The 26,742-nt window shown below is 37.1% G+C and overlaps 2 protein-coding genes across 3 annotated transcripts in view; one reads left to right on the top strand and one right to left on the bottom strand.

Moving 5' to 3' along the window:
* The first annotated feature begins 7,979 nt into the window (after positions 1 to 7,979).
* ric3a (RIC3 acetylcholine receptor chaperone a) lies at positions 7,980 to 13,788 on the top strand. Its single transcript, XM_012873002.3, is given in 7 exon segments — positions 7,980 to 8,192; positions 9,627 to 9,853; positions 10,083 to 10,158; positions 10,465 to 10,561; positions 12,540 to 12,638; positions 12,640 to 12,698; positions 12,835 to 13,788. Coding segments are annotated over 7 exon segments (1,500 nt in total). The 5' UTR covers positions 7,980 to 8,074; the 3' UTR covers positions 13,659 to 13,788.
* Positions 13,789 to 17,776: 3,988 nt separating this feature from the next.
* Positions 17,777 to 26,742, bottom strand: part of tub (TUB bipartite transcription factor) — a 69,530-nt gene continuing 60,564 nt past the window's right edge. For both annotated transcript variants that reach the window (XM_036130743.1, XM_036130744.1), the window contains exons 9-12: positions 22,636 to 22,750; positions 22,081 to 22,179; positions 21,789 to 21,960; positions 17,777 to 19,191 (exon numbers count right to left, since the gene is read on the bottom strand). In XM_036130743.1, coding sequence (XP_035986636.1) covers positions 19,058 to 19,191; positions 21,789 to 21,960; positions 22,081 to 22,179; positions 22,636 to 22,750 — 520 coding nt within the window. In that variant the 3' untranslated portion in view covers positions 17,777 to 19,057. The remainder of the gene's footprint in view (positions 19,192 to 21,788; positions 21,961 to 22,080; positions 22,180 to 22,635; positions 22,751 to 26,742) is intronic.

Here is a 26,742-nt window from a genome sequence, read left to right as displayed (position 1 = left end):
AAAAGCAATAAAATGACCTCTGAAAAGGTTTTCTTCTTGGATTGCTCTGTATTTAGCTCAGATAATATGCATAACATTACAAGACACTGTAACAATCACTGTAATCACAATATCAGTGTTCACAGTATCAATATTTTAAATTAGTGTTTAAACTTCCATAAATAGAAATCTGTCTTGTTTGTGCAACGTATTTACACTCTGCAAGTCAATAATATACCATATCGCCCTGTCTGATGGATATAACGGCAACTTAAATGATCTTTTCTAAACAGCTAAAGCACAAAGAGTTCAGAGCCTTATGGCAGAAAGGGTCAGGGAAAAGCATGGAGATAATATAAAATAATGCACATTTTTGCATGTTGAAATAAATTAAAAAAAAGGGTTTTTTTTTAGTTTATGCCAGACAAGTTGATCTGAGTATTTCAGGAAATATTAGGATTTTCACTCAAAACCATTTTCACAGGTTTACAGAGTGGCAGAATTTTTTTTTAATTCTCCAATTAGCAGCAACCGTATGGACAAAAATGCCTAGTTAGTGTCAGAGGTCAGACAACAAAAATGTAAATGACCACTCAAGATACAACCAAGGTACAATACTACCCTTGAACACGCCTCACATTGATGAAGCAAATGGGCTGCAGCAGCAAAAGATCACACTAAATGACATTCCTGCTAACAAAGAACAGGAAACCGATGCAACAGTTTACCCAGATCCATAAAAATTGGACAATAACAGATTTAAAAATGTCAATATTGAGAGCATAGGGTCAGTATTTCTCATAAACAACATGAAAACATGGACCCATCTTCTTTATATGAACAATTCACGCTGCTGCTGGTGTAATGGTGTGTTGGATATCTTCTTGGCACGTTTTGTTTGGTTTTGATTTCCTTTCTTGTAGTTTTGACTTCTGTCCTGTTTGAGCTTAAGGAACACCAAAGCATTGCATTGGCAAGATGTTCAATAACAAACAAGGAAAAATTACAAAAAACTCTTAATCAGGCAAGAAACGCAATAACATAACAAGCATGGCGGAATCAGGGTGGCAGGAGGGAAAAGTCCATGTGTAAAGCGACAAAGAGTGAAGAGTCCAGGAAGTTTAAATACAGAGGAAGATGAGAAAGGCGGAGCAGAGCACAGGTGAAAGTAATCAGGTGAGACGAGCAACATCTGAGTACAATGAGGGCAGAGAGCTGAGGGAGAGAAGAACACAGGAAACAAAATTTAACAGAACATAGCAGAATGAACATAATCCACAAACATATCCACAAAAGTAAGACATATAAACAAACACAAAGATAATAAACTAAAAGAACCAGTCAATACTACATACAGCGGTGGGCTCCAGTCCCCAAGGTGTCGGTGTCCTGCAACCTTTAGCAGCGTCTCTGTTTCAGCACACCTGACTCCAACTTTAGCTCATTAGCAGAACTCTGCAGAGCTGCACTACATGCTAGTGAGGTAGATTAGCCATGTGATTCAGATGTGTAGGGGAAGCAAGAGACACATCTAAAAGTTGCAGGACACTGACCCTCTGAGACAGGACAGTCAGTTCACTGTACTTGTAACGAAGACCCGGTTTGTTACCGGACAAGTAGACACATGCACCATACCCGAAACACTGGAACATGCACATAGCACTTTTGATAGCACACGGCACTTTTAAGTTATTTACTAATTTGCACATCACCAGGCCTGTAGAAATAGGAATTAGAAATGTGATTTTAGTAATATCTTTTAAGTGTTAGTGTGTAGTGTATGTCTTATGCTTTAAAGGGTTTAGCATGGTGTAATGGGTTGATTGTTTTACTAACCTTCTTCTTGTGTCTGAGTTAAGAGTTAAGAAGCTCTCTGTGTGAGGGGGGGGGGGGGGTTTAATGGTTTTAAGAATTGTTGAAGACTTATTTATTGTAATTGTGTTTGATTTAGGATTTTGTCTATTTAATTGATGGGTTTATTTCTACATAATTATTGGGTTTTGAATGGAGGAATTTTATATTGAGTTTAAATAACTAATGTTTGTACACTAGTGGTTTTAAGTGGTTTTACCTAGTTGGGAGTGACCTCTTTAAAAAGCCAACTAGTTCATTCATGGTGAGAGTTGAGTTTGGAGCGTCACCTGCTGTTCTGCTGCTCTCTGATACTAGATAACCATGACTGCTATACCTCCATGCACATATTGTTTTTGCACTTGCACTTTTTGGATTATTTTTTTGAGCTAAAATTAAAAAGTCATGGAAACTGAGGACTTCAAAGCTGCTTGACTTCCACCGCCCGTGCCAGCCTGACCGCATTGATCCACACGGTGGGATTGTGTCGACAGTACTCCAATCCCCTCAATAATCCCCATATTTAGACATTATTTAATTCAATAACAGGTAAAATAAACACATCACATTTTAACATGAACAAAAAAATGTTATGGAAAGGAGCAGAAGAAAGAAAATCTTATGTATTCAATATAATATAATCAAATCTTTTTTTCAATCAAATAGAGGCATTTCTGGGATCTGATGAAGATTAACATCATCAATGTGCAGCCAATAAATCTGCGACAATTGTGTGATTTTTATCCTGTCAAGGTGGGCCTAAATCTCTAAGGATTGTTTGTGACACCTTGCTCAATCTATACCACAAAGTAGTTATTAAGGCAAAATGGGCTCCGTTCCACAACTGGAAAGGCATACTTCATAAGGTGGCCAGTGAGGGCATACATTTACTCTGATTTACTTTTAAATTTTCAACAGATTACTACCAGTTCTTCATGAGCTTCTCTCTATTTCTGTTACTGGAAACCTAATTTAAAAAAAAAAAAAAAGTTATGAAATATTTCCAAAAATGCATTTGGAAACAAAACAAAGAGGTAAAGCTAACACTAGAGGTCCTAAAATTAAACATCACGTACATATCAGTTAGTCACTGGGTTTTCAATGGTTAAATGTGATTCTGCTCACTTAATAATTAATAAAACACTGTAGCTGCAAAACATCAAGTGAAGTTATCTCATTTCTATCAGAAACCTTTAGGTTTGAGCCCCCGATCTGAAAAATAAATAACCAGAAATGTGGAATTCAACTTCTTAGGAGAGTTGGATTAAGAAAATCAAATAGGGTTGATATATTAAAAAGTAAATAAGTTCAGATGTACTACTGACTTATTCTGAACAATGCGGTAGTCATATTCCAATCGATGTTACCTTATGAGAAGAAAAAAAGACTGAAGAGCTTAAAAAGCTCCGATCCGCCAAGTCACTTACTAATTTTCTAAATGCCCATTCATCCCCTTATTCTCGGAAAACCAGACAAGAGCAACATGAGCCCCCAGGAAGTGCTGTGGGTTGCTGCAGGAAAGACTTGGGAGCGTTGAAATCTCCAGGCTTTTGTCTGCAATAGGTAATGGCAACATTGTGTTTGACCTTGTATAACAATCCAAAAACTTTCAAACACCTAAAGTTTTGAAACTTTTCATTTTGGTGCAGTAAAACAAGGTTTCAGTTAATGTGTGTTCCAATTTGCAGTTCAAATAGGTAGAGTGGCATAAGGTAGAGCAGAGTTGTCTCAGAGCGATATCGCTGTGTGCTTTGCAACACCAAGCTGGGAATATGAAATATATATTACCATCTCAAAACAATTAGAATATTGTTAAAAAAAAGTTTCATATTTTTGTCAAAAAACTTTTTCTCATAATTTTGATGATCATGGCCTACAGATAATGAAAAAACAAAATTCAGTGTCTCAGAAATTTTAATCTTGTTAGAATGTGCCACAGACTAAGTGACTGTGAATTTGAAAGGTTGTAGGTTTGATTCTAGCTTCCTCCAGTCAAATATCAATGTGCCCCACTTTATGGGGGTGTATGAATGTGAGTACCATTCTGTGAAAATGGCTTTAGTGTAAAGTGCTTTGAGTGGTCAGTATAACTACTAAAGCTCTATCTAAATTCTGTCCATTTACCATAAGATAAAGGATATTTTCAACCTTGGTTGGGCCTCCTTTTACATGAACTACTACTGCAACATGACATGGAGACAATCAGCCTGTGGTTCTGCTGAGGTGTAATGGAAGCCCAGACTGCTTTGATGGCAGCTTTCAGATCATCTGCATCATTGGGTCTGGTCTCTCTCAATTTCCTCAAGACACATATACTCTCTGTCGGGTTCAGGTCCGGTCAGTTTGCTGGCTAATCCCACACAGTAACAACATGGTCATTGAACCAGCTTTTGGTACCTTTGGCAGTGTGGGCAGGTGCCAAGTCCTGCTGGAAAATGAAATCAGCATCACAAGTGCTCTAAAATGTCCTGGTGGATGGCTGCATTGAATGTGGACTTTAGAAAACACAGTGATCAACACCAGCAGATGACCTCACCCCTCAAATCATCATTGTCTGTAGAGAAGTAACGATGGACCTCAAGCTTTGTGGATTCTGTGCTCTTCCTCATGACTCTGGAAACTGAGGAAAAAACCAGTTCTTAGTCTCCCTAGCCCAAGTAAGACACTTCTGATGTTGGCTCTGGTTCAGGAGTGGTTTGACACGAGGAATACAACACATTTTCCTACTTTTTCCTTTCACTCAACTTTCTATGCATATGCTTGAATGTGAACATCCAGATTCTTTAGCAAAGACCTTTTGCATCTTACCCTCATTGTACCCTCTACAAGGTATTACCTACAAGGTCAGTATCTTCTGGACATTTGTCCAGTCAGCAGTTTTCCCCATGATCGTGCAACCTACTGACCCAGAATTAGAAACCATTTACAGGCTCACGAAATCTTTGTGTGTGTGTGTCTGTTGAATTAATTAGCTGATTAGGATATGACACAACGAGTTTCCAATATTGAACTTTTCGATATCAAAATTTTGTCAGATGCTGAATTTTGCATTTTGCTATCTGTGAAATATTTCACAATATGTGTAATGAATAGATATAATTTCTGACTTCCCTTGTCTGAAATAATTTACATTTTCATGTCATTCAAATGATTTGAGATGTACCTGTACAGTACATAACAACGCTCTATTAAAAGCTCAGAGACATGTCAGCTAAGCATCAGGTTTGACTGCTCATGCTGCCACTGTCCTCACCAACAGGAAGCTGGTGAACAAACAAAGCCACATCAGGCCAGATTTAACCAAAGAAGTGTAACAAGGGTTGATTTATTTCACATTTACTGAGCAGCTCTCAAAAAACGCTAAACAACGCTAGAAATCCCTTTTCTTGAATGTGGTTGTCAGGACGTCATCACACTCGATTAACACAGTCACGTGGTCTTCAGGACCTCCATGGCCATTCGAACATAGCTGGACATATATTGCATATACGTTCTTCGTTCATGGCTGTGCAGCTGGTAGCACTGTTGCCTTGCAGCAAGGAGGTCCTGGGTCAAATCCCAGCCTGATGTCTTTCTACATGGAGTTTACATGTTCTCCATGTGCATGTGTGGGTTTTTTCCGGGTACTCCGGCTTCCTCACACAGTCCAAAAAACCTCACTATAGGTTGATTGGCCTCTCCAAATTGTACTTAGGTGTGTGTGTGTGTGTGTGTGTGTGTGTGTGTGTGTGTGTGTGTGTGTGTGTGTGTGTGTGTGTGTGTGTGTTTGTCCTGTGTGTCTCTGTGTTTCCCTGTGATGGAATGGTGACTTGTCCAGAGTGTACTCCACCTCTTGCCTATTGACCACTGGAGATGGGCACCAGTCCCCTGCAGGGATAAGCTGCTATAGACAATGGATGGATTCTCCATTCACACAGATTGACATTCACACTTTGTATGAAAAACTTTGACTTTACCTTAATATGAATTAAATAAATAAATATTTTAGAAACCTTTCTACATTTCGTGTCTCCATTTTTGTTGTGGTCTTTGAGTCAGATCATAGCATCAGTCATGAAACGGCTACACTCTCTGTGGTTTCCAAATTTAAAAGGCAAGGCTCATAGACCAAGTTATAGTCTTGGCATGAGGCCTGTATGTCGAACCCTCTACAGCTGACCCAGAACCCAAACATGCTGCCACCACAATATTGCACCACCAAAATCTCTCCATGGAAGTTGTGTGTGTGCTAGTCAGGGAGTTCATACACTCAATGCAAGTTATTGGACTCTGCAAAGGTCATCCATGTTCTCTCTGATGTCTAATGTCATCGTGTGGTCGCAGTCTGGTGTAAAGGGGATCTTTGGAAAGGCGATTATAGTTATATTTATTACTACTATCTGTTTCAAACAAATTAAGACTAATAAATGTATGTTTGTTTTTGTTGTCTTACTAATATGGCATAAAAGGCAAAAGAAATATGCAAATATTAGTAATTACTAACTTAATAGTAAATATAGCATTATGTCAATGTTATAAATGTAGACAATGTTGTGATTTTTTTTCCCCCAAATCAAATTGATTTTGTTTTTAACATTCCCTCTTTTACATTATGTGTTACACACTGCTGTGATGGACAGGCAACCTGCCCAGTTTATACCCCATCTCTCACCCAATACTACTGGTATCAGCACCCCCACGGACCTGCAAGGACAGTGGGTAGAGCTGGTAAACAGACGGGTGGATGGATGATTGTGAACAAAAGAAACACAGTTAGCACCACCTACCTATGGCAAAATGTAATCTGACCAAAGTTCAAAATATTGTGTATACGTACACAGGCCATTGTTAAAAATATATTTCTTAAATATATAATTATTACATATTTAGACCACTTTTACTGACTTCCAGATTTAGTATATAAGCAAATTTATAGAGAACATTACACTAACTTACTTTACTGCCGAGCTGGTAGGCTCCTGCCTTAAATTTGTGGTATTTTTTTTACTGAGTCTGTAGTGCCATCTGCTGCTCTTTGATATGAAATACACTCCAGACAGGGAAAGGTTATGTGTTGCATTCGCATCATCACTGTTAAAACATTTCATTTGTGAATTCAAATCTATGAGTTCAGTAACATTCTATGATTACTTAATAAATATTTTGATCATTGTTGACTTTCACATCACTGTGACTAGTAGGATTTCTTTGTTTTTATGATTGCTTTTAAGTCCAATATTTCCGTGAAAGAGGATTTACAACTCAAATTAGTCTTAATCAGTCCTACCTGCATGTGGTAGATGTTTCTCACTTGAATGCACCCAGTTCAAAAATAGTTGTTTATGCAGATGATAGGGTATTACGAGAGGCAAAGGGATTTAATTTATAAATACATTCTTAAATCTGGCCTGAACATTATGGAGCTAAATTGGAGCCATAAAGTTTGTTCAGAAACAAACAACATTTGTTTTTTTGGGGGGGTTTTGGACACAGAATTTTTGGGGGGGGGGTTTTATGAAAAAGTAGTTTTAAACATCTCATTTAGGTTGCAAAAGTATTTTTCGGTTTTACATTTTTTTTTTTCAGTTTCAAATGATTTTTTTTTAGTTTAAATTTTTTTTCTCTGTTTCAAATTTAGGTCCATAGTACACAGCCTTCAGATCATTACTGAAATTGTGCTCACATCTGATTAACAAAGATTTTAACTCAGCTTAATTAGAAAACGGCAGACGTAACTTTTTATTTATCCAAGTTTGGCTCAAATCAAAATTTACGATACAAACAAGCTGTACACAGCACATCATATGTTGTTATTTTATTTTGACCCCTCATTTGTATAGACTCATGCAAAGTCACTTGCATAACACAAATTTATATTAAAGACTAAATACTGAAGTGTTTTTCTCCTTTTTAAGGTCCACTTTGATATTACTTTTGAAAAAAATAGGATAATAAGATTGAATAATGGTCCCGTCTTGATCAACTTTGATTTTTACCCCTCATTAGTAGCCCTTCCCTTTGTTTATTTTCTTTATAGTTCATCTTCAGCCTGTGGCAGTTGAAATAATATGAAAATAGGACAATGGACAACTAGTTTCTAGTTGAGGATTTAAAGCCCATATTTCTGACAGCACTTGAATGCAGCTTCTCTAATCCTCACTAATCTGGATGGGGCATCGTCACATGAGAGCTGACATCTGTGGACAAAAACTAGCTTTTCTAGTGAAGTGAAAAATACTGGATGAGGGTCATTTTCTGAGACAGGATGACCATTACAACTTGTCAGAAGGTTACCCTTATATCATGCTCTGTCCTTTGTGTCTCTCTCTTCCTGCCCAGGATGCTTCTACCTAGAGGAACAAACAAGAGGGGCCAGGCTGAGGGTAAGGCAGTTTATCGGGTCATCATCCATCCACCTCCATCCTGCTCCATCTTCAGTCTCTGTTGTTGTTGTCAGCTAGTACGATATGGAGGATTTACCGGGGTTAAAACCCCACCATGCTGTAGATATACTGTAGATATGTTCACATGTAATACATGCTCATGTGGTTAAAGAGTGCAGGGAACAAAAAAAAAAAAAAAAAAATATTGACACTTTCAGATCCAACTACTTTTAATATCAGATACAGTTAAGCTCAGTACATTCAAAACACTTTTTCGAAATTAAAGCTTATTTAACTAAGGGCCCTATGGAACCCACCAAAAGTTGCCAACAGTGGCTTTTGAAGTTTAATCTGAAAATAAGGACATCATATGGATATACTGGCCACTGAGAACAACCAGTCTTTGCTAATGAGTTGCACAACATTCTCAAAATCTTGGACCAATTATGCAATATGGTGCAACAGCAAAGTCTGCAGATAAGCACGGTGATGTAAGACATAACCAGATGTCATGGTGATGCCTTTTTGTTTTGAGGTTAGTTTCTTCATTGACATTTCTGCAAATATGAAGCAGTTATTTAAAAGGTTTCTCATTACATATGGCTAATACCTGACAGTTGGTGTTTATAAATATATAAATAAATATATAAATACTGTATGTACCTCATAGAAAAACATGCAACAATATTGTTGAACAGGTCAATGCATTTCATGCCCGCACTTATTTGTGCTGCTCTGAATGTTTTCTATGTGATATGTTAGCAATTTTAAGGTTTATAGAAAGGAGGAAGAAAGAGCACAGGGGCCAAAATATGCATCCATCTGATTTCTGTACCTGCTTATCCCTGCAGAGTTGTGTGAGTCTGGCCCTGTCTTCTGTGGTCATTTAGCAGGGGGTGGGGTACACATTGAATAGGTTGTCAGTCCATCACAGGTCAACACAGAGACAGACACACAACCACACACACACATACCGTATGCTCACACCTAAGAGCAATTTAGAGTGATCAATTAACCTAACAGCCATGTTTCTGGACTGAGGGAAGAAGCAGTAGAAACCGGAGAAAACACACATATACACAGGGTAAATTCCAAAAAGAAGAGAAATGCATGAATTACTTCATTCCTTCATAAAGTTTATGTAAAATTTACAACACATCCTCAGTTTAATCATATCTGAAATAGAGAATGATGACACATCCCCATGTTGAAATATTAACCAATCTACAACTTACAAATTAGATGGTTGTTTTAAAGAACAAAGTTTTAAATTTAATGAATTTGAAGGCCAATTGGAAGATAACGTGGTGACAAGAACAAGTTGATTAGCAACCACGGAGGAAAATCAAAAATTGTTTAAATAAGAAGTCAGAGTGAAATATTTGCAGAATAAATGTAAGCAGTGATTGAGTAATTGTGTTTTATCCTCTGCAGTTGGACCTGGGTTTCACCCTTCTGGGATGCATCAGTTGTCAGCATCAGACGACCCGGAGCAGTGGGAGGTGGATTCTTCTCGCTATCTCACGCACTCTCTCTACACTGTTGAAGCCATGGCTAAAGATAAAGGCAGTGGGCGTGGAAAGAAATACAACCTGATGGCTCAAGCCATACCCATATATGGTTTTGGGATTCTACTTTACATCCTTTATATTATGTATAAGGTAATCACTGGTTCTACGATATGTGTACACCTTATGGTGACTCTTAAATTTCATTAATGTTGTGATGTTTTTTTTTTTTTTTTCCACTAAGCTAAACTTAGCATCTTTGCTGTGATTATGATTTTCTTACGAATAGTAAAAATAAATGATAGTAATGTATATAATAATGCATTAGCCTATTGTAGTTCCTGCCCTGCTAAAGTAATCATAATTGTATCTTTGTATTCAGCTAACGTGTAAGGGACAAATTAATAAATCTGGACTCTATTCTACTGAGAGGACAACAAACCTGTCAAATATAAGTGGTAAGTTAATTCACACACACGGAAGGAGTTTGTTCGGCTTTGAGTGTATTTTACACTTCATAGTTTTTACAGTGTAAATTTGGTTTTCTTTAGGTGTTTTAGTAAAATATTTGCAAAAAAAACTAAAACTTTTAAGCTTCAAATAAAAACAGAAAAATAGAACTAGACTCCCTGTAACTTTTTAAGCATACCAAAGTGACCTTGAAATGTTATCACTCAATTGAAATGATTGTGTACATCACATTTTTCTTATTGTCACATAGTTTATATGTCCTATTGATATAACGTTTCTTATTAAATGTTTAGCCACTGATTATGAGCTTGCCAGGCTTCAGGAGAAACTTGTGCGAACAGAAATGATGTTGGAGAGGATTGTTTCGGGGAAGAATCATTGTTCTTCAAGGTAAGAAATATTTATTTTCCCTGAATCCCTGAACATTCAGTGATTTGCTTCTGATCACAAAAAACACTGAAAACACGTATTAGATTAAAACTAACCCATTGGAAAGGGATTGAAAAGTCCAAAACTGTTTTTTATTTTTTTTTTATTCTTTCCCTTTAAATATCTCTGAGTAATGTCTGATCTTGTGCTAAACTGATTTACATCTTGTTAACAAAATATAACTAATTTTGTTAATTGTGAATATGAACAGACAAAGATCTAGTGTGGGGTTCCTCAAGGTTCCATTCTTTTTAGTTTTATTCCTGGCCATGATCTCTTCCGTTTTATCTCTACAGTTTTATTAAACATCCAGCTGATTCCCCAACCTCAGATTATGGAATACAATAACACCTACTGCAATGTCACTGCTGATAATGGCATACACTTTAATATGTCTGTGTTACCGTTTGATCATAAACCACTAAAGTAACTAAATTAAATTCAGTTAAAAAATACCTCATTTATCCCAAAGTGAAATTAAATATAAGGGTGTCTAGAATATACACAATACAATGGAACAAATCAGCAAGGTACAGTAAAAACCAGGGAACTTAAATACTGGGGAGGAGTAGTAAGAGACATAGAAACCAGGTGATATAATCAGGGGAATGCTGAACAGCTTCGGGAGCTGAAGGTACTGAGCAGTGCAACTGAAGGAAGAAAACTCGGGCCTTGTACACACATAACTGGATCTTGATAAAAACGAATGTCTCCCACATCATCTTTAAAAAAATTATATTGTACACACGGGTCGTTTTTAGAAAAGTTTTCACCCACACAAACCTACACAAATAGCCCACTGAGCATTGTTATAAACATGCTAAACAAATAGTTGGAAGTTTACCGCAAACCTAAAACCCTTCTCAGCCAGTCAGAATACTTCAAAACAATGGCAATTCCTCTGTATTGGGAGGGAGAGTTGGTGTAAAACAGCTAGCCTCCAAATGCTAATGTTACATGTATGCTTTTACTTTGAAGTCTCGATACCAAGGTGAAGACAGGAAATGCTGTGTGGTTGCCAGGGTAATGTTAGTTTGAAATAAACAACTGGAGATGCCGTTGATTTCATAGAAGTGAATTTGTCCAGTTTAACATTGATTACACACAGTCAATAGCCCCTTTCACACATAAGTCCTAATAATTTACAGGAACCACAAGAATGAATTACCGGGTCAGGTCTTTTCACACTTAACCCTGCAATGGTGGAATGGATGTACTTAATATCTCATATTCACAAGAGATCTCACATTTATTTGTGGTTAATTAAATAGATGTTCCTTCTTCTACTTGATCCTATTCTGTGTTCACAGCATCTCCTCTTTATCTCAACTTGGTTTAAGAGTAAGGCCAGGCAAGGCAAGGCAAATTAATTTGTATAGCACATTTCAGTACAAAGACAATGCTAGGTGCTTTACATGATTGAAATATAGGAAAATAAAACAGAATACAAGCAAGTTGGAATAAAATGTAGAAACAAAATAAAACATGGGAAAATAGAAACTAGAAGCAAATATTAAAAACAGTTGGACTACAAAGTTGAACTAATGATGTTTCAGTAGGTATTATTTGAGCCTTCAAAATGTCCGGCTAGTGAACAGCTGCTTGTTGCCGTGTTTACATATCATAAAAAAGGAATATTTTTAGGCTGAAAATAAAGAACAAAAAAAGAAAAACTCAAAAGAATAAATCCCTTGTAAATTAGCAGAGTTGTTGCAACAAGAAACCACCTTATGTGACGCTATTCCAAAAACTGAAAAAGCAATAAAAGGGTAAATCATTCATGCATGAGCCTCAGCGGACAAAATTGATATTTCTAGAAGATTTAGCATTGGGAGATCAAAAACCTTAGAACATTTAAAAGCAAAAATGCATTATTATGTAAATTACAGGGCAGTATAATAAAAACAACCTGGCAACTAGTATTTTTGCTGCTTTATAGTGGCAGAAGGCGGAAGAGTAAAACTTCAGTATCGAAAAAGGAAGAAAAACTCCTGAGGCAACTCCGACAGATCACCCTGCTGATTGAGGAAGGGCCGTTTGGAGGGAGCCTCTCCTGAGATGGAGGCCGAGGAGGTCCCCTACAGTGCAGATTGGGAAGGTATATGCTTAAATACAAATCCTCAATCTCCTCTGATAATGTCAGAAATATGTTCAAGCAGCAGAGTTTGCCTCTAGTAAAACCCAAAGCATTTTACTTATGTAAAGCTGACTATTTCCATGCTGCGTTAACACAGGCTATCCTGAGGAGACTTACCCAGCATTTGATGATCCTTGTAAAAGACATAAGTATGAGACCATCAGGCTGGAGGAATACCAAAGCCAACCCACAGCGGAGGCCCTTGCAGAGAGGATGGAGCAGGAGGAGGAAGAGATCATGGCCAGGAAACTCTCCATTGTGCAAGAGGAAGATGAGGAGGAGCAGGAAAAGGAGGAAGAATCAGCAGAAGAAGATTTAGATGAGGAGGAAGAAGAGGATGATATAGAAGAAGAACTTGGGGATATAGAAGAAGAACTTGGGGAAATAGAAGAGGAAGTGGAGGAAGCAGAAGAGGGAAAAGAGCATGAATATGTGGAGGAAGAGGATGAGGATGAGGAACAAGAGGTAGCTGAGAAGAAACTGTTGCTCAGTCCTGCTCTTCCTGTCATTGGGAGAAAGCAGGAAAAAGTTGGGTTTGAGGTGAGCAAAGAGCTGCAGCAACACAGGGGAGGGAAGAAGCAAATAACCTTCAGTGACAAAAAACATGTGTTCCACTACCCCAAAGAGGATACCTATGAGGAAGACGAGGAAGAGGAAACAGAAGATGAAATAGAGGAGGAGGAGGCAGAGGGAACAGAAGTAGAAGAGGAGGAAGAAGGTGATGATGATCCTCTGATGGAGGCAGAAAGCCTCCTGTTTAGTTGTGTAGGCACCTCAAATCCAGAGGAACAAGCAGAGGAGGTTGAAGAGGAGTATTTCCTAACTTTAGCACCAGTGGAAGATGAAGCTCAGATTCATGTAGACGTCCCTAAAGAGGTCGGGCAGAATGGCCTGAGGATGAGAAACAGAAGAGAAAGATGAAGTTTTACAGCAAACTAAGTCACAACAAGTGAAAACTAATGAATGGTTACATCTCACATATTTAAACTCTGAACCCAATCTTAATTAAGACATAATAATATTATATAATTTAATGATGATAATATTGTGTGTGTGTATATATATATATATATATATATATATATATATATATATATATATATATATATATATATATATATATATATATATATATATATATATATATATATATATATATATATATATATATAGACACATGAACCCATTTTCTCCCGTATATTACCTATAATCTGTAACCCCACCTCTCACCCTGGAGATAGACACCAGATCGCCTGTGATCCTGCAAGGGCAAGTAGATATAGACAAATGATGGATGGATGGATGGATGGATAGTCCTTGTAATTTATATGACAGATTTGACTTAAGCATAAATGCTTTTCAGACAGAAAAGGATGTTTTCATTTATTTTTAATAAGATTTATCTAAAGATGGGTGGATGTGATTGTAGTGTTTTTTTTATTACATATCTAATTGATAATAATTTATTTTATTATTTACTGACTCCTCATTTGATTCTATATAATGAAACACAAAAGGTAGCAAGATAAGAAGTAATGTGTAAAATAGAAACATTTTCATTTTCAAATCCTAACCCCTCTAATTGTATTTCTATCATTTAATTGTTTCACACCTTATTGATTCCTTCTTATATTAATATAGCTTTGCTATATTGTTCAAGTGTCATTGCTTATGGGAAAAATTGAGAAACAGAACTGCTGTTGTTAAAATGCAACACTCTGCTGATGTCATGTTACAGAAACAAGTCCAAGATAAGAATACAGGTCAATGTATCCAGAGGATTTTAAACCAAGATAACAGAAAACGCAGGTCAACCACAAAGATTTGTTGACCTCTCAACTTGCCCATGATTTTTTAAGCACAAAAGAGGTATATGTGGCTCCCCCTAGTGGTTTGGTCTAACTCTGCAGTTATGATTATACCACAACATCATGGGTAATGCTATGACAGAACTACAGACTATCCCAACTCCTTATTGAAATTACATCCCTGCTGGGAAAAGCTATGAACAATGTTTGCTGGCAGAGCAGCATTACCAACGACAACGGCCTTAATTTAGTGAGGAAATGCATGAAACATAAAAAATGATGAAAATAATTCTCTACATGGAGAGTAGCCATTTTAGTAATACTAAAATACACTTTAAATGTTTCTTATTTGAAAGGGTGGTTTTGTTTGCTTAATGTTTGTTTGATTTCATTTTGTATCATAGTTTGTTTGCAAGTATTGCAAAGTAGTGGAAGCTAAACTGAGGTCAGAAGTAAACATATGTGAGCAGCAGTACGACTGCTGTATAAGACAGCCATATAAGGGTAATTGTTATAGGAGGGTAATGCATTCATTTTCATGTCCAGTTGTGTTATCTTACATATGTTGCCCTCACCATTTCCTGTAGCTACACTTGGATGTTCATTTACATTCACAATAATAAAAAAGTAAAAGGTCATTGATAATATGTCTCTGAAGTTTGACTTTTTGCACCAATACTTATAGGCAACCAGACATCAGATTTTCTGCTCCATGAAGTTGATGCACCCATGGACCTTTAATATATTTTCATTGTACTAAATAGGTTCATTTTCAATGGACATATATGTGGGTAAAACAGTCAATCCCATTTTTTTATATTAACATCATACTATACAGTTACTGTAATTTGGTTGGGTGGGTGGGGGTGGGATACTTCTACTTCTACAGAGGTATTTTTAAACCCTAGCATCTATCCTTCTACTTGAGTAAAAAGATACTTTATACTTTTGACACCTCTGGCTGAAGGTGTGACGGATGAGTCCATTGAGGAAGTGGGACTGCATCAAGGATTGGCTCTGAGCCCCTTCTTGTTTGCTGGAACCTCCATGGATTATGATGTTAGCAGATGACATTGGTATCTAGGTTGAGGGCAGCTAACAGGTATGGAACGAAGGCTGGTGGTAGCAAGACAAATTACGTGTGTGTAAATGAGAGGGACCCAAGCGGAGCCGTGAGGTTACATGGAGCAGAGATAAAGAAGGTGTTTACTTAGAGGTAAACAGTTCAGAACAACTGCGAGTGTGAAAAAGAGAAGAAATCTGTCCAAACAGGTTGGAATTGGTAGAGAAAAGTGTCAGGTATGTTGTGTGATAAGAGTATCAGTGAGAATAAAAGGAAATACGTGTAAGACGGTGGTGAGACCTACGATATTGTTTAGAGATAGTGGCAATGAAGAAGAGACAGAGCTTGAGGCAGAGATGAAGATGCTGAGGTTCTCCTTGGAAGTGATGAGGATGAAGAAGATCAGGAATGAGTTCATCAGAGGGACAGCTCAGATGTTTTGGAGATGAAGCCAGAGAGGCCAGACTAAGGAGGTTTGGACCTGTACAGAGGAGGAATAGTGAGTACATTGGTAGAAAGACGTTGAGGCTGGAACTGCCAGACATGAGGCATAGAGGAAGATCAGAGAGAAGATTTCTGGATGGAGCAAAAGAGGACACGAAGGCAGTGAATGTGAGAGAAGAAGATGCAGGAGATGAGGTTAGATGGAGACAGATGAGTCACTGTGGTGACCCCTGAGAGGGAAAAGCTGAAAGAGGAAGAAAAAGAAGCTACGATCTGTCCACTGGTAGTGATGATGACATCTATAAATGTCCCCCACTGATTCCCATTATGCAGGCTTTTCTCATCAAATTATCAGCTGCGTGCTTCATACAGGGCCAATTTATTTATAACCCAGTCAGGAATCTCGGCTTGACTCCGGAGCAGAAAAACGGATGTGCGTCGTTTCACATTTGTGTGATGCCAGCAACCAAAGAGTCCAAGTGTTCATGGCTGGGTGATATATTCTCTGTTGGGTGATTTCTAAAGCACAGCCACTGCTGCTCTAATCTGTAGCAAAATGATTTTTTTATTTTCAGACACATTAAGTCTCTCTAACAGTAACAACAACTACAATCTTGTCTTTAGCTGTTCTGGGTGAATTTTAAAGCACCGCCACGACCTGGTCATTTAAAACGGAAAACCTTTGAGGTTCACAGATGATTTCAGAATAGTAGTTTAGTTTGAATCATATTTTTTACTGATCATGTGGCATTGATAGTGTAAGGACAGATATAGTACCAGTGTTGATTGACATGAACGTAAAATGGCACATTGCTTTGTTGATTTCTGTTTTGTCCCCTCCTTCAAGTAATTAAGAAGTCTGGTCATTTATGACAATTGTCCTTCTATTTTAGACTTTAGTTTTTCTTTATACAAATAGCCTTTTACAAATTCAACCTTACCACTTTTGTACTGTTTGTGATTCAGTCATATCTGTATAGAGCATGAATTGGTTTCATGCTGTCCTGATTGCAGCTCTATTTTAGTGGCCAGTCAAAGACCGGCATAACAGAAAAAAATATATATAATTTAGAAGCCTTCATGTTGTCATACCTCTGATGACACAAAGATGCAAATACAAAAATAAACATTATTGAGGAAGAAGCATGTATAAGATAAATAAGGCTGGAAATCTGCAAAACATGTGCAGCTGGGTGCAGCAGCAACTAGATAATTTATTATGCTTAATTTCAGTTTAGCATTGTAGTCTCGGCCATTTCTTACGGTGGCTGAGAGGTGCAAACGCACTCCAAGAACAATGAAAATGCTCTTATTTTTAGTCCCAGCATCTGAAAATAAGAGGTCATCATTTACTGGTGGAAAGAAATGGTGCTCAGATGCTTTAAATTCCCAAAAACATCATCAACAGACTCCAGGATGTTTGCTTTTTGTTTGACATACTGTAAGTTTATTTTTATTCTTTTTTTTCATGATCCAAGGACTTTGTTTATACCATCAGAGTAAAATTGTACACCATTTACTGTACATAATGACGAGAGCACTGAAACCAGAAAATGACAGAACCTTCAGGTCCTGGACACGTGAGAAAAGCAGACTTTACAGCAAGAGTATCAACCATTTGGAAATAGAAATTTCAAATAGAACACAACTGAGTAAAAGAATGGCACAGGTGTTAAAGATCTTCTCATAACCCACAGTAGCAACAGCTGTATCAGAGGCTGTTCTTTGCTGTCATTCAGCTTATTTTTTTAAATGGTTGTTAAAATAGAAAATCTACTACTGTACATTTGACAAAAAAGACCCTGCTCCAGAACAAGCAGGAGGAACCATATTTTGAGTAAAAATGTGAACAGTGTGTGATAAACTGATTTACTGCCACTTAACTGAGGAATGTATTAAACTTCTTTATGAAGCATAACATTTATGAAAGATGCCAGGAAAAAGATATGTGTTACAACAAAAGGTGGATTCCCACTCTTTGTTTGTTGGCAGTAAATTAATTGTTGTTCATGAGTTGTTAATAAACTTATTTTAATTAACCTATAGATGAACCATTACAGAAACTTTATCCAGAAATGAGTACTTTGGAATATGTCTTGAGACTTCTGCAACCCATTCTGAACACATGCCTTGGGCAAATTAAATTCAGAGAAATATCTTCAGTCGACGTGGATACAGCAAGAAACGTGAAGATTATTCAAGTTCAAGTCATTTTTGTGGCCAAACTTTAAAACTGGAATTCGTCTTCAAAAGGCACAATGAAGTATGTACAGTATATATCTTTCCATCACATGATTCAAAGTAAAGTGCACCATCATCCTGTACATTCTTATTGAACAGTGCGACACAACTTGTGGTGTAACATGCCTTTGCCCTTTTCGAGTCTCTAATTGATTTTTGTGGAAGCAAGTGATTTTCTTGCGATGGTGATGAATGTTTGCAGCACCAGACAGCCAATACTGATGAAGTTGTTACAAATGATAGCAGAAAACAAAAATGCCATGCATGAAGTATGGAAACAACAAAAGACTGTGATGAGCGTGTGTTTTTTTTTTTTTTATTTACTGAGAATAATTCATGCATGGCAATGATGTGTGAGACTGTGCTCTAGACTACAGAAAAAAATGAGCTGCTCAGACATAAGTGTGTGCCTGTTAGTTAAAATTTACAGGTAAGGAAAGGTTAAATTTATGTAACTACTACATAAAGAAACAGTGTAGGCTTTTATAATGCAGTTGCTGTATACAAAATTACAATAATTGTCAAAACCAATTCCTTTGATTTGGCAAGTGGATAATTTTTTTGTGCTTGTTTTGTTCCAAAGATCATGCCCATTCGACCTCAGCCACACAGAGACACCTAGAACTTGAAGCCAACAATGTATTTCGCCGTATGCAGGAGTTCCAAGGTACTGGGTGATTTAAAGATCTCAAACCGACCCAAGGGTTACACAAGCTGCCCTTAAGGACGGGTGACCAGCTCTTCTCTGAACCTCAGGCTTGAGTCTATTCACAGGCAAGTTTACTGTCGAAGCTGGAGAGGGCAATGGCAAAGGCTTGCAGCGCACACATTGGGTAGTTATAGTCCATGGTGAAGACATCCTCTGCCACACGCCCGAACTGCATCACAATGTAGTCAGCTGTTAGAGAAAACATACACATTTTGTATCAATCTACATTAACATTAACACAAAAAGTTCAAGTTCAAGTTAATTGCCCAGAAGGAATGATGGAATTTGGAACAAATTACTGGGCAGTGGCATCACTACTTAGGCTGTTGCTGGGGCTCTAACCACAGTCAAAACAGCGAGTGAAAGCTAGAAGACACAGAGGATGGTCTGTAGAATAATTAGACATCTTTGCCAATATTTGGGTTTATCAGAGGACGTGTGTTAGGTTTTTTGGCATACGGCGTGCGGATGCTGGAACCAGTGGCTATGTAAAGACAGTCACACGCCTTGTGTCGTCCGACTCTATGCTGTAAAGATTAACCTCCGTATGATGGGCGACTGCGAAACAAGACAACCAGCCATGTCTCTACCCTAAATACAGTCCCCCATCAGACTCTATAAAGGGCTTGTAACATTTTCTTATATTTCTAAAAGGACCCCTCTGTGTCTGGTGACCATTTTCGTCTGTTTAATTGACTGTTGCTCCTGCATCTGCATTAATCAAATTGTTGAAGTCACAATGCCACTAAACATGACTTTGGTGTGCATTCTACAGAGGAAAGCCTATTGCAAAGTCGATCATTTAGATAGGAATATAGTCAGGTGGGAAAAAAACTGAGTAAACCAATGATTCAACAGTCTGAAGTACTACCTTTTGGAAGTAAAGACTTGAAGTAGTTTCCTTTTTTCATATCTGGAGCAGTCTCTTGCATTTACTACAATACTGATGCTCACAGACATTTATTTTTTGGCACAGCTCTGTTAAGATCCTGCCAAAGCATTTAAATTATTTTGCAGGTGGTGGCTTTGACTGGACCATTGCAGCACCTTGATTATTCCCTTTTGTACCCATTTCACTTGTACATTTGCTGCTGTGTTTTGGCTTATTGTCCTGTTGCTGGCCCAGTTTGGTCCAAAGTTGCGTCACATTTGACTCTAGAATACTTTCCTGTACAGTGGGCATCCTGCTTGACTTGATGACCGCAGGATCCAATCATTACCCCTCCACCACCATGCACAACTGTTGTCATGACGTGTTTGTGCTGATAAACTACTGTATGTTTGGTTTTCTGCCAGACATTGTGCTGTGAACTGTGGCTACATTTGAGCAAACGACTATGTCAGAAATCTTATGATTTACTTAAGTCAGTTCGGTTTATTTCAAATGCCAACTCAAGCTGTGATGCCATTCACGTCTTAGAGAGAGGATGCTTCCCTATGGCAAGATAGGAAGCGAGAGCTGTCAAGTCTGAGACATGTGAGATGAGGATGTTATGAGAATTTTGCTGTTTGATTTGGGGATACATTTGCAGGGATGTCCACTCCTCGAAAAACTAGAAACTGCCCTCTTCACTTGTGAGCTATTTCTCAGTGCAGTGTGATGGATGATTGATAACCCCTTTCTAGATTAAAAGGTGTTATCTCTAATGTCACTTAGTTGACACCCCCTGGTTCCTCCAGAGGTATAGACAGCACTTTTACAGAGTTGGTCACATTTGCTGATGATCTGTTAATCATGTTCACGTAATTAGCAGCACCATGCTGCTCCTCCCCCCCTGGAATCCCATGAAAGAAATGATGCTGTGCTTAATTTTTCTCATGATGGTATTTTACCTGAAAGTTGTTAGTTCTTTGGCTCATTTTGTTTATCTGTTGTTATCCACACTTCTAAGTTGTCTCAAAATGATTCTAACGGACTAACTGATCAAAGTTTTACAGCTTGATCTGTACCAGTCATCTGCAACCTGTGAGTCTGGAGCTGCAACTGTCTCTTTGGACCTTCCAGAAGGGCTCTAAGTTATAGATACAAAAATAAATGTACATTTTAGCAGCTGTTGATTTTGTTTTCATGGAATGATTGCATTGAATTTCAACAACAGAAGGACATTAAAAGTACCAGAAATATTTTTGATCATTTTAATTTTCTTCGGATATCAGCATTACATCCTCTTTTAAAAAAGTTTAGTTTTTCTTTATTTCAAGCCAAAAAATAAAAGTAAAATTGTAGTTCTTTAATTTATTATTAATATTAATAATAACAATAATAATAACAATAATAATAATAATAATAATAATAATAATAATAATAATAATAATATACATTTCCTGCAATAGATATTTGTCAAAAAATTAGACATTATCATTTTTTAAAAGGTCTGGTATGATTTGTGGCTCTAAACTACCTATATGTAGCTGAACTGAGGACAAAAATGGCTCTTTTGGTTGTAAAGATTGCAGAACCATGATCTGTTGTAACATTGTTGCTATTTGGAGCCAGAACCTTGGCCATATTACAACATCTTTTAGACTTCTTACTCTTGATAATTTCTCTTGGCAAACACAGTAGCCTTCCTTGACCTCCTTTACTGCTAAATCTACTAAATTATAATTATAAGCCCTGCGGTGATGCCAGCTTTGTACACCGAGCTAGCAAAAAGAAGGTCACACTTTGTCAAACACTCAACATAGAGTTTTGAGAGCCTTACTGAACTACATCTTGCCCCTATCAGCTGTACTCTGAAGACGTGGTCTCCAAATTTAATGTGACATAACCATTTGGAACTTACGGTCATTGTCGTGAATGATTTGAAAGTTTTTAACAGAGGCCTGCGTGACTCTGCCGTGGAAGTTGAGAACATAGGACTGCGTGTCATCATTCCACACAGGTGTCTTGTTATGAAGTTCAATCACAGTCTCTGTGTTTTTGTTCTGCCACCTGGCCAACAGTGACTCGTGCTCCTGCAATACAAAACAATCAAACACCTTGGGAAAGTAGCCATCACAGTTATCTGATCAATTTGGAAATTATTAGACGAGGTTAATTGCTTAGCCTGTATGTGGCAGTGCTGTAACACCTACATTGCGTGGCCGAATGGACACTCTCTCATGGTCCATGTTCATTCCAGGAATGATGACGCTCATTTTGCGCGGTCCTTTGAATCCTAAAACATTGGTTTCCTGGAGTGAATAGATAAGAAACCGGTAAAGATTTAGTGTGAGGATTTCTAAGCAAAAAATGATCAGTTTTTAACGTAGCATCCTATTTACTAGCAGTAATTAAAATTTAATGTGGTAAACTCAATACTGCAATGAAACATGGGGTAAGAAACAAAACAAATCAGACATAAAAAAGATGAATTTACATAAATGTATGATATCAGATGAAGGGTATTTTTGCTCTGATAAAGCTATTTTTGGATAATATTACTGTGATAGATACATTGTTAGTATTCTGATGGTTCTTTTTATGTCTACAATCCCACATGCCACTTTTTTTGCAGTGTTTTAAATATTGTACAATCACAAATCAGGTGAACCATCACATTACAATCTGAGCATAGTGTGATGAACTATTGTTGAGAGAACTGCACACCTTCAATATGAAATGACTGACAGGGATGCCTTTATACTCACGTAGCAAATGGCAGCCAGCTCTTGGCGAAGATTGCTGGCTTCTAGGCTGGTGGTGCTCTTCATTGGGTTCAGACCGTTGTCATAAATGGTAAACTTGGTTCCCATCAGGTTTGACCTGCAAAAACAGCACAAGGAAATCAAGTCTAATTGATTCATGTTTGTGTGTGTATGATGTGAACATGGAAACATCATTTTAGTTGCCATTTCCTGGTCTTTCTGCATAGCTAGTTTTATTCAAAGTAAAAGAAAATTCTGTAATGTATTGATGCTGTGGAAATATGAAAGGTGCCCTCTTTTCACCAGTTATATCAATATCAGCCATGAAAAGGTATTCATAAGCAGTTTGTAATGTTCCAGCAAACTTCAATGTATTTTATTTAGATTCTATTTAAATGACCAACACAAAGTAGAGCATAACTCTTATGTGGAAGATAAAGGAACCTTGGTTTTAAACAGAATGCAGCTCCCTCTGACCTCCTTTGTACTTCTCCATTAACATCCTCAAAGCAAATGCTGCATCTGTGGTACTTTTTCTCGGTATGAAACTATACTGCTGCTCACAGATGCTAACTTCTGACCTCAGTCTAGCTTGTACTGCTCTTTCCCATAACTATATTGTATGACTCATGAACTTTATTCCTATGTGGTTGCTGGATCTCTGCACATCTCCCTTGTTCTTGAAAATTGCTACCAGCACACATCTCTTCCACTCTTCAAGTATATTTTAGCTCTCTAAGATCTCTACTGCCGTATCTCCTAGACACTTCCCTCCACAGGTTTATCATCAGCACCAACTGCCTTTCCACTCTTCGTACTTTTCAATTACTTTCTTATTTCATACATACAAATTGCTATTTCCTGATCCGCAATAATCACTTCTTCTGTCGTTTGTTCTCTCTCATTTTCCTCATTCATCAACTCTCCTTCTGTCTTCCTATCATACTTGTTGCTCCTGTCATTACGTTTCCATTACAATCCAGCAGAAACTGGTAGTAGTAGTAGCAGACAGGCATGCATGCAGTTTGCAGCTGGAGCTTTGCAGCTTAAATAGACCATCCAGATCATTTGGGTATCCGTGATATGTTCTACAGAGTGTGAGAATGATCATCTGTGAAGCAGCAGCACAGATGGAGTCAAACACCTGAACTGGAGGGGTCTCCTTTTTTTACGTAAACCTAGACCTAATAACCTCTATACATGAAAATAAATCCTTTTATTTTTTAATCTATAAGTATATTGTAGACATGGAACCTATAACAAAGTCTTGCATAACAAATATTGCATATATATATATATATATATATATATATATATATATATATATATATATATATATATATATATATATATATATATATATATATATATATGTGTGTGTGTGTGTGTGTGTGTGTGTATCTTTTGTTTCTTGTTTTTTTTTTTCCCCTTATATACAGATTGGCTGATTGTGGACATCTGAAGTAACAGTTTCAATCAGGCTGGTGCATCTAAAATTATTTGTTGTAGACCTGCCTTGTTGTGGACCAACGGACCACAACAAGGACCAACAGACCAACGGTTGAGGACCAACGGAGATAAAAGGACATCTAGGGCAAAAAACGTAGACATTTACTACCAGTCAAAGGTTTTGACTCACCATGGTCCTTCAATGGCTATACTTATTTTTATGACTGTCTACATTGCAGATACATAGCGAAGACATCAAAGCTATGGCTCAAAAGTATATAGAATTATGTATCAAACCCAAAATTATGAAATAACTCAAAACATCTTGTAAATTTTTGCTTTTTCTAAATACTCTCACTTTGTTTTGATTACTGCTTTAGTCACTCCTGGCCTTCTCTTGATGAGCCCCATGAGTATATTCACCTGAAATGATTTTTCATCTGTCTTGAAGGAGTTCCCAGAAGTAAATAAATATACAAACCCTTTAATGAGAAGGTGAATCCAAACTTTTGACTGGTAGTGTATATTCAAAGAGACTAGAAAATGATAATCAAATCCATATTAAAACAATTATAAAACTGTGTAACTCCCTGGGATTTACATGGACAAAAAATCTGGGATTCACATTTTTGCACAGAGCACAGAGGATTGCATTCTTTACGCTCACAAGACTCACTGCTACTGTCTGTAGCTGGGAAGGTGGCATTTCAGTATTCTGCCCCCACAACATGGAACAATTTACAAAAGGACTGGAAATCAAAGGCACGGATTCCAACAGGGCAGTTTAAATTCTTGTTCAAAGGTTTGTAAATATTTTAAATAGTCTTATGAAAGTGTTCTGAAATTGTCTGTGTTGCTGTCTTGGCCAGGACTCACTTGAAAAAGAGATTAGTAATCTCAACAGGGCATTTTTCTGGTTAAATAAATGTTAAATCAATTTAAAAAAAAAAAAAACATTGTGATGCATAATTTACAAATCATTGCTACACTGAAATGCAAAGGTTCAACACCGATGGTTAAGGACAATGAGACGGTTAAACCCAATTCATAATGTATCTGAGAAGTATGATAGGAACGTTTTCTCCAAAAAAAGAGGAATTTGCCAAAAGAAAGATGAAACATAAAATAAAAAATATATTTATGAAGTCAGAGCCAAATCCAATTATTCTTACAACTTAAATTTAACTTTCTTGGATTTTTTTCTGAAACATGCATATGATATGACAAGCTTTTTTTTTATAAAAAAAAAAAAAAACAGAGAGGGAATGAAACAAAAATAGACTCCAAAATGCTGACTTGGTTAATTGTAGAAAACGCATGCAGTTTTTTACATTGCATAACAAAATCCTTACAGAGCTGGTGAGCACAACACTGATAGGTTAGTCATTTTCAGATTATTTTTATTAGCTGTGAGCAGAAATATAAAATTGTGTTTTGTTTTTACTTCAGATTTTAACATGTTTGTTTGATTTTGCTTATTTCTTTCTCTAAATATGCTTCTTCTTCATAATAATTCCTTTTTACTTTCACGTTGCATTTACTCATATTAAAGCAATTCATCTTTACAGTGTAAGATCTAATGAAAAGCGACAATAGCACCAACCCTGAGCTAAATCCCATCTCTAAAGCTTACATTTAATATTTTGCATTAGTGTTTCATATCCAACAGGTTTAACAAAGTGTGAATGTATCTCTTTTAGAAGTCACACATCAATCTGTATAATATGATTGAACTTGACTTTGTAAAGTGCCTTGAGATGACATGTTTCATGATTTGGCGCTATATAAATAAAATTGAATTGAATTGAATTGAATCATTTAGGCCAGTCCTCACAAGGCCTCTTGAGAAGCTAGATGAAAGGTGAGCGTTCATATAAATTTAGATTGCAATCGTTCAAGCAGGATTGTGACTGTAGAGGTCTGAGCAGCGGTCATGCTGGCTGTGAAGATTAAAAGGCTCTGCTGAGCCATGTTTGATTACTCTGCAAAGGAGTTTCCATGGAGCTGCTGCATTGATGTCCTCTCTGAGGGTTACTTTATAACTCACTTCTCATCCATCCAGGGCTGTCAGAATTATTTTTTACTCAACAGATCACTGCTCATTTTAACAATTAACAATGACTTGCAATCAGTCACATATTTCAAGATCATGCCGTTTCTTTGCTAGAACTTAGTGAATACACCACATTAACCCTCTACTAATAAGAGGTTTTTAACACATGAGAATACTATGCATTATTATGCATTATTCTCAACTGTCTTGTTCAGAAAAATGCATTTTTGTCAGAACTCAGAGACCCAAAAACATACAGAGAAATGACAAACAGACGGGTGGATAAACAGACGAGTGTACGAACGAACAGGTGGCTGGATAACCAGCCTAATGGCTGGCTGGATGAATGGATGAAGGAAGGTAGACTGATGCAAACGTATTGATGAACAGAGAAACAGAGACATAAATGCAACACTTCTTTTATTAGAAAACATCATGTTGACAGTGAGGTAGGAAATAAAGTCTGAAATTACCAATATCCTTCAATTTCCTATTTCCATGCTTTCCCAGATCTGGAATTTTATACTTTTTTCTGCATTTATTAAGCATAGACTCTTCTCTTTTGGAAATGTAAGATGAAAAAATGTCTTTTAAAAAAAATCAACAAT

The sequence above is a fragment of the Fundulus heteroclitus genome, unplaced genomic scaffold, assembly GCF_011125445.2.
Source record: "Fundulus heteroclitus isolate FHET01 unplaced genomic scaffold, MU-UCD_Fhet_4.1 scaffold_38, whole genome shotgun sequence".
In the NCBI taxonomy this organism is placed as follows: Eukaryota; Metazoa; Chordata; class Actinopteri; order Cyprinodontiformes; family Fundulidae; genus Fundulus; species Fundulus heteroclitus.
Note: the sequence above shows the minus strand (reverse complement) of the source record. Positions and strands in the feature narration are given on the sequence as shown.